Source organism: Cetorhinus maximus, chromosome 1, assembly GCF_964194155.1.
Source record: "Cetorhinus maximus chromosome 1, sCetMax3.hap1.1, whole genome shotgun sequence".
In the NCBI taxonomy this organism is placed as follows: Eukaryota; Metazoa; Chordata; class Chondrichthyes; order Lamniformes; family Cetorhinidae; genus Cetorhinus; species Cetorhinus maximus.
Genome location: NC_135879.1, coordinates 133,261,942 through 133,279,615, shown reverse-complemented (window position 1 = coordinate 133,279,615; position 17,674 = coordinate 133,261,942). Strand labels below are relative to the sequence as shown.

Below are 17,674 nucleotides of genomic sequence, written 5' to 3'. Positions count from 1 at the left end.
GGTAGACCCTCTGTGCAGGATAGTACCTTCTCCCACCATGGATTGACTGCTGTTGTTGTCTGCGTGGTTCTGGCCCTTGTCAAGCAGCAGGTTCCTCACCTGCCTGGACCGCAGGATGCACCTATCCCTGGATAGCTGGCCTCCTCCGTCTCCTTCTCCTCATTTCCTCCTCACTGGAGGAGCCTCCTCCAGAGTGCACAATCCCCATGGGGACAGCGATCTCTGATTCCTCTGCTGGAGTCCTCTAGGATAGTCCTGCCTCCAGTCCCCCTCCCTGGCACCCTCTCATTTGTAATATTAGTCTATAAAAGCTGAAGAAATAAAGTCTACTAACAGCCAAACACTGCCACCTTCAGCAGCAGGCTCTGCTGCTAACGCAGCTGTGGTCTTGTTCGCAGGCCTTTTAATCCACCCTTGTGCCACCTGCTATTACCTGGTGTAACTCACTCCCAACTATTCTCCTATGCGAGTACCAAAAAGTGGAGTGGGCAATGTAAAGTTGGCGTCAATTGCTTCTTTAACAAGCTCAACAGTTTGCTAATTGTTTTTTTTCAAAATAGTGGGTGGGCTTCCAATTTCGGCACTTGCCCGCCTTCAATAATATTGGAGACTGACAGGATGACGTTGGATTGCTGACCTGACCTCATTACATGTATTTTACGTAAGTACGGGAGGGAGTGGCCTGCCCAATTTGCAGCCAGTCCAATTTTTGGCCGTAAAATCCTACCCTTTGTACCCTCTTCACAATTCGCTTTCTTACCTAAAAGCAAAAAATTGCAGATGCTGGAAATCCAAAACAAAAATTCAAAAATACCTGGAAAAACTCAGCAGGTCTGACAGCATCTGTGGAGAGGAATATAGTTAACGTTTCGAGTCCGTATGAAGTTCTGTTGAAGAGTCATACGGACTCGAAATGTTAACTGTATTCCTCTCCGCAGATGCTGTCAGACCTGCTGAGTTTTTCCAGGTATTTTTGTTTTTGTTTTCATTTTCTTACCTATCCTTGTATCATCAGCAAGTCTGACAACAATAGTCAGATCCTTCATCCAAGTCATTAATGTGATTGTAAATAGTTGAGGGCCCAGTACTGATCCCTGCGGCACTCCACTCGTCACAGTTTGCCAACCTGGAATGACCCATTTATCCTGACTCTCTGTTTCTTGTTAAGTTGGTTGATTCTTTATCCATGTTAAAGTATCACCCCCAACACCATGAATAACCTTTTATGTAGCACCTTATCAAGTGCCTTTTAGAAATCCAAATGCACTACATCTACTGGTTCCCCTTTATCCACCCTGCTTGTTACATCCTCAAAGAACTCTAATAAATTTGTCAAAAATGATCCTCCTTTCGCAAAACCATGTTGACTCTGCCTGATTGTATTATGATTTTCTAAATGTCCTGATACTACCTCCTTAATAATGGATCCTAGCATTTTCCCAATGACAGATGTTAGATTAACTGGTCTATAGTTTCCTGCTTTCTGTCTCCCTGCTTTCTTTGATAGTGTGTTACATTTGTGGTTTTCTAATCCGCTGGAATTTTACCAGACTCCAAGGAGTTTTGGAAAATTACAGCCAATGCATCCACTATCTCTGGAGCCACTTCCTTTAAGACCCTAAGGTGCCGACCATCAGGTCCAGGGGACTAGTCAGCCTTTAGTTCCATTAGTTTTCCTAGTAATTTTGTTCTAGCAATCATGACTGTTTGAAGTTTCTCCCTCCCTTTTCCCCCCTGCTCTTCTTGAGATGCTTTTTGTGTCTTCTACTTTGAAGAAAGATCCAAAATACTTCTTCAAAGTTTGAAGAAGTAAATTCAAATATGACTAATTGATATGTCTGTTGTTTCCATAGATGTTTTCTACTGCTCTATTAAGATGGCAGGTAGTCAGTGTACAATCACTGATGTTCACCTGAGCATGAGAGTACTGGTGGGTGATATGGAGAAAATCACTAGCACAAAGTCGATGGACCAAATGGTTGCTTCTATGCCGTGCTCTTCTATAATCCGTAATTCTGTTCTAACTTCCATGGAATCAATATAGTTGATGAAGTTCATATCAGCATTCTTTGCCATGAATGCTGATACAAATTATTCATGGGGAAACACTTTCAAACTATGTATTTAACCAGAATTTCTGGCAACATCAGATTGGCAGACACTTAAGATGTTGTTGTGCAAGTCACGTGCCCTCCCAATGATGTCATATACTCCACTGGAGTGAGTGCTTGAGGGCGGCGATGGGCCAGATCATGTAATCATAGAATTTAGCAGACCTATCGAATTAGTCCCACTCCCCTGCTCCTTCCCCATTGCATTGTAAATTTGTTCCCTTCAAGTATTTATTTAATTATCTTTTGAATGTTACTATTGAATCTGCTTCCATTACCCTTCCAGGCAGTGCATTCCAGATCATAACAACTCACCATGTACAAACAATGGCCTGAATTTCACGCTTGGCATGTGCGCCAAGTCGGCAGGCCCAGAAGTGGGACGCGAAATGCGCTTCCGCTCACGATTGGCTCCCAAATGCAATTTCACGCTGGCCAGCCAATTAACCCCCAGACAGGGTGAAACACACGCAGAGAAAGCCTCAGCGCTGCCAAGGGAGAGGGCGGGTGCTAACAAAGGTGAGGGTGTGGGCGAGCTCCCTGAAGGCAGACAGCTGCTTTGGAGCTGCCTCAGGGAGTTGCAGACCTGTTAAATTACAAGAATAAAATGCACCAAACTGTGTCTATGCAGCACATTCAAGCGCCTGACAGCAGAACTCAAAAAACATCAGTCCCCAGATATCTTTTTTTATTATATTTCACCCGGACATTTCATCCCACCCTTGGATGAGATTTTGTTAATATCAGGCTGCCTGCCTGCCCATTTTGCCCATGCGATGAGCGTGAAATTGCACGGGCAACTTAAAATCGTGGACAATAGGGTTTTTAATGGCCTTAATTGGCCCTTTAATTGCTGGTGGGCACGGCTCCAACTCCCGCATGCGCCCACCAACCTCAATATTGCTCGCGTGCACAATGACGTCAGGTCGCACACTCGATGTCATTTTACACAATTTCGCGTGCGTTCAGGTCAGGCACATGCCCACGCCTACCTGATCAATGTGAGATTCTGGCCAATGTTTCCTCATGTTCCCTCTGGCTCTTTTGCCACATACCTTAAATCTGGTTACTGACTTTTTGCCACTGGAAACAGTTTTTCCTTAATGATTTTGAACACCTCTGTCAAAATCCCCTCTTAACCTTCTCTGCTCTAAGGAGTACAACAGGATTTCTACATAACTGGTTTAGTTGGCATTGACTCTTTTGAATATCTTTACGTCTTGTAGTGAAAATATCTGAATAAGTAGTGAGCCCACTAGTATAAAGATCGAAGACTCTAGCTTTAATAGCTCCTTCTTACCTTAAATGATTTCAGCACAGTCTGTGAATCTTTTGGTTGTGAATAAGGCTTGGGGGTCAACATAGGCACTGCCTTAGAGGCAACAGATCTGGTTGGGGATGTTACTGCGGCAGAAAAGTTAGTCTCGGACTGGCTGCTGGGAATGATCATTGCTTCAACTGTGGCAGTATATTTTTGGATAGGCAATGATTGCTGTCGTAAGTATTTTAGAGAATTAGAATCTTTTGTTGGTGATGATGGAGTATCTGAATCCACAGATTGACTTCTCTCCAGGAATTTTGGCATCACCAAGCTTTCAAGAACTGGTTCGCTGATGATAAATCTCTGAGAATATTTTTTCAAAATGGCTTCAGCTTCTTCTGGGGTCCTTGCTTTCTTATACGCTTCTTGGAGTGCATGTTCTCTGCATTCCCTGAGATTCAAAATATAGTAATGAACTATAGCACAAGGTTTAAATATTTCACTTTACAATCAGCCTTTCTCAGAATCTATTTTGATGTATTGAATGAAGCAGATTAGTTTAACATAAGTGGCCAGCAGGAACAGGAGAGATTTGGGTCAGGTGCCCACTTTACACCCCGTCTCCAATTTCACTATCTATGAACTGGAATGTCTAAAGTTTCCCGCCTCCTTATCCTGCAACAAAGAAATACTCTAGGCACTGTGTCAGGAAAATAACTGTTTTATTTATAGTCCAGTGGTAAGTACAGTGCTAGCTTCACTCTGCAGCAGAGCTATAAAAGTATACACAGCAGTGTTTTGTCTTTGTGGCTCACTGGGTGTATTGCCGATTTTGCAGTGGTTTTGGGGCCAAGCTCATGTCCAGATAGTTTATGTTGTAAAATTTACCAAACTAAAGTAGAATAAAAAAGATTTTTCAGACTGTAGAATGCTGGACAGTGGTGTTCCCCAAGGGTCAGTGCTAGGATCACTGTTTTTCCTTAAAAATAGGAATACAGAATAAAATTTCAAAATTTTCCTTTAGTACCAAACTTGGCGGTGTGGCAGACAGTGAAGATGATAACAATCAACTGCAAAATGACATAGACCGGGTAGACAAATCGCAAAAGGAATTTAAGGCAAAAAAGTTTGAGGTGATACATTTTGACAGAAGGTATAAGAAGGGGCAATATATACTTAATGGCGCAATTCTGAAGAGTGCGGAGGAAAAAGGGAGCTAGGGGTTTATGTGCATAAATCTTTGAAGGTGGTAGGATGTTTTGAGAGAGCAATTAACAAAGCATATAGGATCTTGGGCATCGTGAATAGAGATATTGAGGAAAAAAGCAAAGTTATGCTAAATCTTTATAAAGCTCTGGTTGCATCACAACTGGAGTATTGCATTGAGTTCTGGTCATCACATTTAAGGAAGGATGTGAAGGTACTTGAGAGGATGCAGAGGAGATTTACCAGAATGATTCCAGGGATGAGGAATTTTAGCTACAAGATTATACTGGAGAAGCTGCGGTTGTTCTTGGAGCAAAGGAGATTGAGGGGAGATGTGATAGAGGTATACATGATTAAGACAGGTTTAGATAAAATAGGCAAAAAAAACAAGCTGCTCCCATCAGTTGATGGTGCAATGGCTAGGAGACAAGGAGATTTAAGGTCTTGGGCAAGCGATGCAGGGCAGATGTGAGGAAGAACTATTTTACACAGTAAAATGGTAATGACCTAGAACTCACTGCCTATGAGGGTTCTGGAAGCAGAGACAATGAATGATTTCAAAAGGAAATTGGATGTCATTTGAGGGAAATAATTTTACATGGCTACAGAAATAGAGCAGAGGAATGGGGCTAATTGGATTGCTCTATGGAGAGTCAGCATAAGCTTGAAGGGTCGGATGGCCTCCTTTTGTGTTGTAATAACTCAATGGATCAGATTTTGCTAACGCAACACAGGACAAACCTATATCAAATGGGTGAAAAAGAGGTGGAGGAATGGAATTCCAAAATTGCCAATTGATTCCCGCTAGCCACCATTTTCACCATGCATTAAGCGGGGTAGATTATGACCTGATGCACACAAAAAACAAACATTGGGACTTCCATGTTGCTGCCTACCTCAATTTTGTACTTCCTTGGGCTGCATTTTCCCCCTGTCGGGGGGGAAGTTGATGGGTGGGCGTGTGCGGGCACGCTTCCGATCGGCGCTGCGCCATTTTACGTGGGTGGGCCAATTAAGGCCCACCCAGCATGACGTCCGCAGGGAAGCTCTATGCGCTTCCTGTGTGGGTGGGGAGGAGGGGGGGGGGGGGGTGGAATGCCTAAAATCGAGATTGCACTCTTTCATGCACATGCGTGAAAGAGTGCACTCATCTCCCTGAGGCTAAATGCAGCCTCAGGGAGATCGCCACTACTTTCAAAAATATTAAAAATAGAGAAAAAAAAATTTCCCTTACATGTCCCCTCATGTGACAATGTCATAATTTCCAAAAAAACTTTATTAAAATTTTTAAAACCCGACATGAAACCTCATCCTGCCTGTGGATGAGGTTTCATGTTTTTTCTACTTCCCGCCGGGGCCCCTGGCCTGCCCGCCAACCTTAAGGTTGGACGAGCAGGTCCACTAATTACTTTAATTGCTCTGTCAATGGCCTCAATTGACCATTCCTGAAAATTTAAATGGGGTGCGGTGACGACAGGAGTTCCACCCAATGTCACCGCGCGTCATTTTACACGTTGACGAGCGGGCCCCGCCCCTCTCGCCAACAGTAAAATCCAGCCCAAGAGTTTGAAATTTTCAGTGAGGCGGGTGAGTTTCTGAAGAGCGTCACGTGAACCATGGGGTTTTGAAGTTAGGAACCTTTTGATAGGTAATTTTAAAAGTTGTTGGCAACTTCACGTGTCTTAATTAGATGCTGTATGATAATTTAAGTATGTTTTTAATATAGCAATTGGTGATAGCGGTTTGTTCTTAAAAGGAAAGTGACCGTAAAATTGACCAACATTGTGAACCTTCAGATGCATTAGAGTATATTATCCATTGGATAAAGTGATCTTCTGCATTGAACAGTATTGATATTCAGATTTTAATATGTCATGTGCTTTAATCTTTACACTGATTCAGAGTTCAGCTACCTGTTGAGCCTTTGAAGCAGGGGATCAGATAGCCATCTGTTCCACTTGTTCAAATGTTTTAATAAATTCAGCTCTTGAATGTTGCCAGAAAAAGGGACATGTTGCTGAAGCTTTTTGTCTTGCACTCATCAGAACAAACGTAAGAATGTCAATTTTTAAACCATCACAAAAATTTAAATTACAGGAGTAAAGGGTGCTACTTGGTAAAGCTTGGCAACATGTCTCTCATTTCAACAATATTCAGCTCTGCAGGCTTTGTTAATTCATTTGTGCAATGGAATCCTATTATGAATGCTTGGCTAAGCTACAAACCCAACTAATGGATTCAGTTCAACAGGGGTCGATGCTACAGCTGTGAAGTGGCCTGTGAGCTTTGTTTTGATTGGCAGTTTCATGAGCAAGTATTGGAATTGTTCTTTGAAGGTGTTTTCAAATGGCTGTTTGTATATTTTGAGTTTTTTGAGCACTTAAGAGGCTTATTTTTTTCAAGCAAAGTTTGAATGGTGACATGTTTGATTGACAGTTTTATGTACTCCTAAGAAAAGTAAAGGTTTTTGAGTGGCTGTTTATTTTGACAGTTTCATGAGCATATCAAAGACTTCCCAATATTATTACAGGCTCATAACTTCTGTCCATAGTAGATACTAGGTGAGTGGGCATGGTGGGTATGGAGAGGACATGTAGGGGTGGGCGGGGCAGGTGAGGGTTGAGGATTAGTGTTCCTAACACTCATGTACAAAATATGGTGGCAGCATGGGAACAAGGCAGTAAGGCGACAACTTTGATTTTAACTTTACAGCCTGGCCATTGCTGCTGGGTGTTAAAAAACCCCTTTAATGTCAAATCAATTCAAGAAGTTGTCACTGGTACCAAAGAACATAAATTGTGGGGAAAGGGCAAAGACTCAGAAGACTCAAAAAGCTAACCATCTGGCAGAACAGGATTTGGGGAAAATGTCTCAGTGAACGGAGGTGGCTTTCTAACCTGCCCACCTCGGCATCTGTCCACCTCCATTCCCGCCTCAGGTCTGCTTCCAGAGGTGATGGACCTGATTCGAGCCCGTCCCATCACCCAATGGTGAAAATAGCGTGGGCGGGCACTGCTACTTGGGAATCGAGATCGCAACATCAGCAAGTAGACTGACTTGTGATCCTGCTTCGAAGGGGAAATCAGACCCTATGACATAAAGGGAGATGGTAATGTAGTGGTAATGTTACAGGACTAGTAATCCAGAGACCCCAGGCTAATGCTCTAGGGGACATGGGTTCAAATCCCACCAGGGCAGCTGGTGGAATTTGAATTCAATTATTTAAGAAGAAACTTGGAATAACTAGTCTCAATAATGGTTACCATGTCATAAAAATCCATCTGCTGGACTCTTACCTGGTCTGGCCTATATGTGACTCAGACCCACAGCAATGGGACTTTTAACTGTCCTCTGAAATGACCTAGCAAGCTATGCAGTTCATGGGCAATTAGGGATGGGCAACAAATGCTGGCCATGCCAGCAACACCTACATCCCGAGAAAAAATAAAAAATAAGACTGGCTAAATTATTAGATATTGCCATTACTTTCTACTTCAGTTATGCTATGGGTCTCTCAGTAATGTATAATTAGGCTTTTCTCTCACTTTTTAAAACTTGTTTTCAGTTTTGAAAGGGTGAGACAATAGCTGGATATACTTCAGAGATCTAAGAGGGTATTTTAACCACGGGAAGATCAGTCAGTAGAGCAGGTGGGTCAGTTGCCTAATACCTGTGGTACCAAGGACCACCCCTCAATACCATACATAGGATGAGCTGTATGTCCCTAATGGCTGTCCCACTGTGGTCACCAGCTTTAAGCCAGCACAATAACAGGCAGCTCAATAGCAACCCAGCTGGCAGAAATACAAGTCCTGGGCTTGCGGGAAATGGCCATCACAGGGAGAGAGTAACCCACCTTCTCCTGCTAGAACCCAGGGGAGCACTCCTGCTCCTACTTGCCCCACAAAAATAACTTGAATACTTACTGTACCTTTTTGGGCCCCTTTCTCTGGTCCACAAGGTTTCTTCGAGTGGACCATCCACAACGTAAGCTCCTCTTAAGGCAGCCATTAAAACTGAATCAGATCATATGTATACCTGGACTGATGATGGTCCTGCCTCCTTATGGGTGTCTAGGCTGCCCAACAGATGGCACTGGAAAATATGGTGGTGGCATGGGGACAAGGCAATATGTCAACCACTCTGATTTTAACCTGGCAGTCTGGCCTGTTGCTGCTGGGGTAGAGGCTGCTTAAAACCCCCTTTAATGTCAAATTAATTCAAGAAGTTGTCACTGGTTCCAAGGAACGTAAATTGTGGGGAAAGAGCCAAAGACTCAGTAGGATCAAAAAGCTAACAATTTGTGAGAACTGGGCTTGAAGAAAAGTTGCCCTGGATTTTGAAAATGAAGAAGTGAGTTAATCCTCCAAACTTCTAAGACTGAGGGAAATCTTACCCAAAAAGGATATGGGGTAGAATAGTTGAATTTTGAGTGATAGTTTAAAATGCTATAACCGGATCATCATTGTCCATAAACATAATGTTATATTTTTTATGGACCTGTGCTACAAATATTACCATTACTTCCATTTATTAAAATATTAGCCATTTTCTGCCACTGGTGGCCCTGGCTTTATGACATTGCTACATAAAGCAGATTCAGTGAAGGGAGTTTAAAACTTTTGACCTGCCAGGCATGGGGAAGTGGTCAGTAGAGTGCAAGAAATCCAAGGTCAGGGTTCTGCCCACACGCTGTGGAGTTTATTGACAGGGTTGGTTTCCAATTGGGCAGTGAGCACTGGAGAAGATAGGTCGCAGGGCCAGCTGGGAGGCTGGTCTGTTCCTGGGGTCAGGGGTCCAACCACATGGGGTCTGATTCCCCAGGGTCTGTCTTGGGGTGTGGGTGTGAGCTGGGCTGAGGGGGGGAGGAGGGGTGGGGTCTGATCCTGGGAGGTTGCTCCAGTTCCAGGGCCAGGGAATCCAATCCTGGTGGGAGGATCAATGATGGTGCGGGTGGTGAGCGGGGACCCAGTCCCTGTGAGGAGGTGTTGGGTTGGTGATGGGATGGTGATCCCAGTGTGGGATGGATGGGGTGCGTTGCCGGGGATGTGAAACATGAGGGATTGGAGGCCTCGGGTAGGAGAGGAAGGGAAGGGGAGATCCGAGGTCTGAGGAATGAGAAGCCTCAGGGGGCAAGACCTCAGAGTGGGAGAGGGTGGAGACTTTGGGGGCGGTTGGAGGGAGATCAGAAGGGTCAAGGTGTGTGCCTAATTGTGGGGATTTGGTGAGGCAGGTATGCTGGGTCCAACAGGTTAAGTGGAAATATTGTAACATTTCAATTGTCCTCTTGCCTCCTCCAAGTGGGTTGCTCATTGCCATCATTCCACCTCCATTAAACCAAAAGTGGGCAAGTTGGAGAAGGGTTGCAGTTGGTATTTAGACTTTTAACACTTTAACCTCTCACCTGACCTAAACCTACCCTTTTTTGGGTGTTAAAATTCACCCTATAGCACCAGTTATTGGCAAATATGCCTCAAAATGAATGGAAAACAAGAACAGTTTAGGACAATGTTATAGTCAAATTTCATACTTTTCCTCCACAATTTCTCTGTATGTTTTAATGCTCTTCCGCCTTTCTGAACTGCGCTCCCCACTCATTATTTTTTCCACAATATCTCGTTCCTCCTTCCGCTTGATAAGGTCCTGGGAGGCACTCCTCCTCCGATTCTTCCAGCGAGCCAGGTCCTGCATAAAAATAATGTTTTTCTTCACATATTGTATTGCATAAATTTAATGTCTGTTCCTTGCAGCAGAAACAGCACCTTTATTTTTAAAAAAATAACACTACAAATTACTTCACAGAAGAATAAGAAACAAATGGATACTAAATCATAGACATTAATATTCACAGGAGTGAGTGAAAGCATGGTGTAAGAGGCGAGGGGGGGGAAAGTTTGGATAAGACTGGTAATTGGTTGCAAGGATCGTGCTGTGCGATTAACCCACGGCCATTCATGATGATGCAGACAGAATGTAAACTCTGTGCAGCAGCCTGCTAATTTAAATCATAGTAGTGTAGAGCCCAGTTCTAAGCAATTGGCTGCATATCTCAGCAGAGGGCTCCAGGTTGTGCAAGGCTAAAACCTCTCAAAGCCTGCCTGCACCTACTAAAGGCAGGGAGAAGGTGCTGGAAGTGCCTGAGGAGGGGGTTATGAGCAGAAGGTGTGGAAATTGTGCAACAGGACACAGAGTGTGCTCCAAAGCTGTCCAATGCAATACTGGAGGTCTTGGTGCAAGAAGGAGGACAGAGGTCCTCCGCCATGAGGAGGTCAGGAGGCACTAAAGACAGACATCACAAAGGCAATGGGAACAGATATCTTTCACAATCTGGCATTGTAAACCTGAATGTGGTGTCGCAAAATTTCTGTGACCTCACCCAAGTCATCAAGATCAGTGAAATTATCTTAAAATGCCTTAGAAGTGAATCACTAGCCTTAGGGTCTGCTCAATTCACCATACCTCCTTCACTCACCTTCAAGCTCCATCTATCAAGACTCTTCTCTAACATTCATAACCTCACCTCACCCTCACACACTTAGCACTGCTGCAAGCCTTAGGTGCACAACTCACAGCTTACACATACTGCCAGCTATTCAACTGTGAAAGGTACATCACCCAAACACATTGCAACTCACTCACTGGCACATTTGCAGGACAAGGTGGTGCAGAAACCCAAACAGCGGCAACAAGAGCAACAACTTATATTTATGGAACGGCCCAAGGCCTGTTCATAGGAGCATCATAAAGCAAAATATGACACTGAGCCACATAAAGAGATATATTAGGTCAGATGACCAGAAGCTTGATCGAAGTGTTAGGTTTTAAAGACTGTCTTAATAGAGAAAAACAAGGTAGAGAGGTGGCGAGATGGAGAAAGATAGGGAAGGTATTGCAGAGCCTAGGGCCTAGGTAACTGAAGGTGCAGCCACCAATGGAGGAGCATTTAAAATCGGAAATGCTCAAGAGGCCAGAACTAGAGGAACACAGGTGGCTCGGAGGGCTGTGTGGCTAGTGGAGATTACAGAACTAGAGGCCATGGAGGGATCTGAAAACAAAGACAAGAATTTTAAAATCAAGATGTCGCTTGACTGGGTGCCAATGTAGGTCAATGAGGACAGGAGTGATAGGAGAATGGGACTTCCTGTGAGTTAGGAAATGGGCAGCAGAGTTTTGAATGACTTCAAGTTTATGTGAGGAAACTAGCCAGAAGTGCTTTGGAATAGCCAAGTCTAGAGGCAACAAAGGCATAAATGAGAGTTTCAGCAGCCGATGAGCTGAGGGAGAGGCGGAGTCAGATGATGTGATGGAGGTGAAATTAGGCGCAAATACGAGACTGAAAGCTCAAGCTGGGGTCGAATGTGACACCATGTTTGTGAATAGGCTGCCTTCATCTCACAGAGAGGGATGGAGTCAGTAACTAGGAAACGGAGTTTGGCACAGGGACTGAAAATAATGGCTTCAGTCTTTTCAATATTTAGCACCCATCAATATCAAGCAGCACCTAACTGGCAGAGGACGGGCACAGCTGCGTGTCCGCACTTCTGTAGAGGAGCTAGTGCTGACAATCATTAGCGTGGCTTTGACTGAGGCCTTGGCCAACAGCGAGGCTAAAACCATACAGGATGACAGTATGCTCCTTCTAAATTCTCCTTTTCATTCAGTCTTAGCTGTGTCACTGGGAGAGGTGGCCAATGCTGGAACTGCACCCAGCCAACAGGACGCAGCAATGGATTTTGCCCTTGAGAAAGATAAGTGGGGTTGTGGATTGTGGGGGTCAGGTGTGTAAACCCAGTGAGGAGGCAGTGAGGATTAGTAGGGGCAGGAGTGGGTTATTGCCATGCGGCCAAGCTGGGGTACTGCTTTGTGGGCCACAAGGTGCCTGAATGGGAGGACATCTGCTCCCCAAGCTCACAGGAAGGCTGTTAGGGCTTAGCAGGCGGCCTCCTAAAATGGTGGAGGGCATCCCTGCTACCTGAAAAATGCCAGCGGTAGTGGGAGGTGGCCCTTAATTGGCCACTGACGTGTGACAATTAGCCTGTGGGCCAGACAACTGTCCTCCGCTTTTCCTGCCATTGGCTAAATGTCATGGCTGTGGGAAGGCGACGGGCACTCTACCCCGTCTTTCCCCGCCTACCCATGCTATTTTTTGGGCTCCTCCCACTTCCAGTCCATTCCTAGAAGACTGGCAAAATCCAGCCCATCGTAAGTATGCTGGCCATGTGGGTGGTTGGCTTGCACACCAGAGCCATAAGCCAGGCAGTCAGTGAATAGCACTTATCGTCCAGTAGTCATTCTCTGGTTTGTTGTGCAGGGCTCAAATACTGAGGGAGCTATAAGATGCAGAATGAAAGCATCACGACTGCTGCCAGGTTAGCAGGCATTCACCAGCATGATGTAATGAGCCATGGTCCCGCACCAACAGCACATTTGAACATGATAACCTTTGCAGCTGCACTACATCACATTATTTAGCAAACCCGCAAAGCCCTGTGTGTGTAGTTGCACCATGGGCAAGCCCTTAGCCCTGGCAAACCCAAAGTATGTTCCATCTACTTCTCTCTGGTCACACTGCTGACATAAAGAGCGTTTGTTATCTCTCTGATGTAGCAGTGGATGGTGAATTGAGACATATTACTGATGTTGCCTGCTCCAGCCTGAAAGGACCCAGCACAATGAAGTTCAGTGATATGGACACCTTCATAGACAATGGCAGCTCTGTTCATGCCCTGCTATGAGGTTGCAAGTCTGTCTGCATGGGATGGCAGGTTGTGTAAGCATCTCCATCAGAAAATGTAGACAGTACGCACATTGCTCCTGGCTTAGGTGTAGGTAAGCGAAATGTTCCTGGAACATACTAGGGGCAGAATCGTCCCAGGTTTGCACTAAGTGCAGTAGCGGGTGGGTAAAACGACTTTTTACCCGCTGTCTGCGATGACGGGTTTTTATGCCGTACCGTTCAAAACCCGCCTCATTACTTATGCATTCCTGGGAAACACACTGTTTCCATGGTGGGTGGGCTCTCATTCGCCCACCACACCATCACTTCACTGCTTCATCACGCTGGGTGCCATATTTAAAGTACAGCCACGTGCACACATCTCAGCGCTTCCAGCCCACGACTACTGCAGGGAAGATGTCCACGAAAGGCAAAAAGACTGCAGCCCCCAGGTTTAATGACACGGCACTGGAATGCCTTTTGGACACTGTGACGTCCCCTACCGCCGCTCTGGCCACAGGGTGGGCAGCGGCATCACCAATCCAGCATGGCAAGCGGTGGCAGTGGTGGTCAGTGCCAATGCTGCACAGTAGAGGTTAGCCATCCAATGTAGATACAGTATAAATTATCTCATCCGTGCAATCAAAGTAAGGCAACCATCCCATCGCTCTAAACTCACACTCAAGCCCATCACACATTCATTGGCATCTCACTCACTGCCAGCTCAAGGGATATCACCACCCATTCTCACACACATACCCTCACATGTCCAACTGGCCTCATCTCCTCTGCAGACTGTCTCCTCAGCCCTCACCATCTTGAGGCCACTTGCACAGATCAACATGTGCCCCCTCACACACCCTGGGGTACCCTCCTTCCCCAGTACAGCTCTCGTCCTGCAGCCTCTTCCCTTGACTGAGACCACTTCTCCCCCTTCCCCACGCAAGACCTAGCCCTGCAGCCATTGAAAAGCCAGCCACATATGGCTGATCTGGTAGGTAGAGACCTACCCGTGAGCCCCCCTAGAAGTGATGTGGTGCTGTCTGTGAAGCCTGGCACTGATGACTGCGAGTGCTGCCCGAAGCAAGGTAGGCAAACAAATCTTGAAGCCCCAAGCAAAGTGCAGCTCACCAAGTGCATGTTGCTTATCTGCTATTGTGAAACATGTCGGTGTGTTTTCCCGCTGACGTGGGCGGACAATCTAGTGTGGGGTGGGGTGGGGAATGAGTCCAGTGGGCTGGCCTTATAGTTATATGCAGATGTTTTACAATGAAGTTCCCGACGTCTGATCGTGGGAAACATGGCCCGCCATCGGCGGGCCGAATGGACAATCACAAACTAGTTTCATGCTGCCGTGAAACTGATCACGCCATATTGTCCACTCACGCCACCAAACACACCCGACACCAGCGGGCACAGAAAACCCTGGCCTCGATAACCCTGGATAAGGCCTTTTGCCGAGAGCATTCCCCCTCATCTTCCTCCTCCCTCTTCAAGCAGCTTGTCCTCTCTGCTGCCTCTACTCCTTTCATGCTGCAGCCCAAGGAGAATTGCAACTACAGCACCAATGACTGGGAGCAAGTGGTTGACTGGAACCCTGGCAGTCACAACCAAGGCCTTCATCACATGCAGTATCATTCCCTGTGGACTTGACTAACTTGATCTAACTCTTCAAACCAAGCATTTCTAAAAACTTAAACAAAACCTGCAAAAATTAATCAGCAACTAACCTGCAAGTTGTTGAATGCTCCCTTAAATAACACTGGTGGCATTGTTGAAGGAGGGTTCTTGCTGAGCAGCTGTGCATGTTGAAGAGAGAGCAGGAGCTAGAGCATCGAGGTCAAATATAGCAGCACTAGCATCAAATCAGTGTTCTGACTGATATTGCAATCTGCCTATTCAGAATACTTACAGGGCAAGCTCCTTCTGCCTGTGTAAACACCCTCACCAAGATGGCATTTGGCATATACCATGGTGGAAGTGTACATACATGGCATGGATGTCAATTTGGTACTAAAATGGCAACTGTAACACCAAAACGATGGGCACCATGGAGCCCAAATTTGCAGCTGTGCATTATAAATGGTGTCTTAGAGGAGCAAGGATTTAAGGGAGGCAATTTCAAATTATGAGCCAGGATTTTACATTCGGTGTGCGGGGGCAGGCCCGACACGCCGGAACGTAAAATGACGCATGATGACATCGGGTGAGCATCCCAACGTCATCGCTCAGTCTCGCGATATTTCATTCAGCGGGCACACGCCGAAGTCGGCTGCGCATCCGCTAATAATTGAAAGGCCTATTAAGGCCATTAACGAAGTAATTAATTTCAAGTTTACGCTGCCCATCCAATCTTACGGTTGGCGGGCAGGCTAAAAAGCCAAGCAGCCTTTGCGTTTTTTAGGAAACCTCATCCACGAATGGGATGAGGTTCCCTAAAGCTTTTACGAATTAAATGAAAACTTTTTCTGAAAAATAAAAACATGCCCCATCACATGTGACACAGTCACATGAGGGGACATGTTTCATGAAATTTTTATTGCATTTATTTATTTAATATAATAGATTATCACCAGTCTGGATAATGGAGAAGTGCTAGAGGAGAATAGTGCGGTCAACATGTCAGAGGCTGTAGAGAAATTGAGGAGGATAAGGAACATAATGTTCCAGTTACAGATAATGTCATTCAGGACTTTGGTCAGGTCCAGTTTGGCATTGTGGGAGAAGCAGAAACCTGATAAGAAAGATTCATCAGCTTGGGTTGCTGACCACCCTACACATTAGCCATTTACCTCCCTGTCACCTGAGGTGGGCAATCTCAATGTGGTGCAAATCCTACCAGGAGCCCACCTACATTAACTAAAAGAGTCTAGTCTGACCTCAGAAGGTATTCTGGAGCCAGCAGCCCAGCCACATTGATGGGACTAAGAAAGCACACAAACTCGCACCACCCCTCCACTGCCACTCATCAGGTGCAATTTCTGGCAGATTAATCAATTCAGTCCAGTGCTTTATAAAATAAATCAAGTGCAATTATACAGCTGCCTCACAATGAACAACACAGCCACTCTAAACCTCTCAAAGCCAGTCACTGCAGAAAATGTACATTTTTTATTTAATAGTGGCTTTAACAAAGATAATATAGAATGAGAAGACATTGTTACAGAATGTCTACCTTATGTTGTCTGGAACCTTGTTACCGCTTCAAGGACAATTTTTCAAAGGTGAAATCAGGGGCGTAAAGTAGCAAAATCTGCTACAGCTGAATTTATATTGCTTGTTATGTCTGTGACATAGTTTGACTCTGATGTTTCACCTTGAGTACAAGTGCCAAATGCCAACTTGTTCATTTGAAACTCTTCTTGCCACAATTCTGGCCGAGACGTTAACACCCATTTGAATTATCGCTATGGTTTCTAATGTGAATTTAGCAACATTGTGCAAAGTACTAAGGTGCCACATAATGCGATCATTGTATAATGCTGTTACCAAGTTTTAATATAACACATGGAAACCTAGAATTGCTGACTTTTGAATCTCAAATGGAGACTCATTTAGGGGATCAGTTCAAACTATCTGGCAAAAAGGTAGTAAGAATCAACTATAATATATTGGAGGGAGACCATAGAGTACAGGAGCCCCTACTCTAACCATTATCTTCTCATGTTGCTCTTTGGTGCCAGATGGATGGGCAACCAGTACCAGGGAGCGATGAGCAGGGCAGAAGGGTAATAGATATGACAGGAGTGTGAGGCTAGTGAGGAGTCAGGGTTTGTGAATACATGAGACAAGGGGAGGTCTGTATCATGGCAGTTTGTTGGGTGATGTAGATGGACGGCAATGTCAAGCAGTTTTATTTTCCACTCTTACTTCTTGCCATTTGTCCTGGTCTTCACGTAGTCGACTATGAATGTTGTGTAGTTCCTCATGGCGAGCTTTACTGTGAGGCTGGGTTGAAACATCATCTTCAGGTCTCATATCATTCATACTGACACTTCTGTAAAGCAGGAGAATAAAAAAAATGAGAATGCTTTTCCTTTTCTCTTAAATATTGTTTAATGAGGGTATATTCCTCCTCCACATGAGGGGGCTAGAATTCATCAAATGAAACCCTATTCAGCTATTTTTGCATGAATAATGTTTATTTTACCCACGGGATGGACCTATGTGTTACACCACACAAGAGTTCTACAATAATCAACCAGATTGGAGGGCCAAGTTTTATAGTCTCTGCTTGACAGTTTTTAACTAAAATCTGATGTTATTCATTTGGGATTAATCAAGTATCTGACAAGATTTTTAAAAATGACAGGCAAAAATTGCATTCAAGTAAATTAATAAATTTGCCAAACTCCACATTTATAAAACAAAGGAATCTTT

The 17,674-nt window shown here is 44.8% G+C and overlaps 1 protein-coding gene across 16 annotated transcripts in view; it reads right to left on the bottom strand.

The window, feature by feature from the left end:
• LOC144683641 (LIM and calponin homology domains-containing protein 1-like) overlaps window positions 1-17,674 on the bottom strand; it is a 485,528-nt gene that overhangs the window by 98,025 nt on the left and 369,829 nt on the right. For all 16 annotated transcript variants that reach the window (XM_078546886.1, XM_078546926.1, XM_078546934.1 and 13 more), the window contains 3 exons: window positions 17,165-17,291; window positions 10,109-10,263; window positions 3,412-3,823 (listed from right to left, as the gene is read on the bottom strand). In XM_078546886.1, the coding sequence (XP_078403012.1) occupies window positions 3,412-3,823; window positions 10,109-10,263; window positions 17,165-17,291 (694 nt within the window). The remainder of the gene's footprint in view (window positions 1-3,411; window positions 3,824-10,108; window positions 10,264-17,164; window positions 17,292-17,674) is intronic.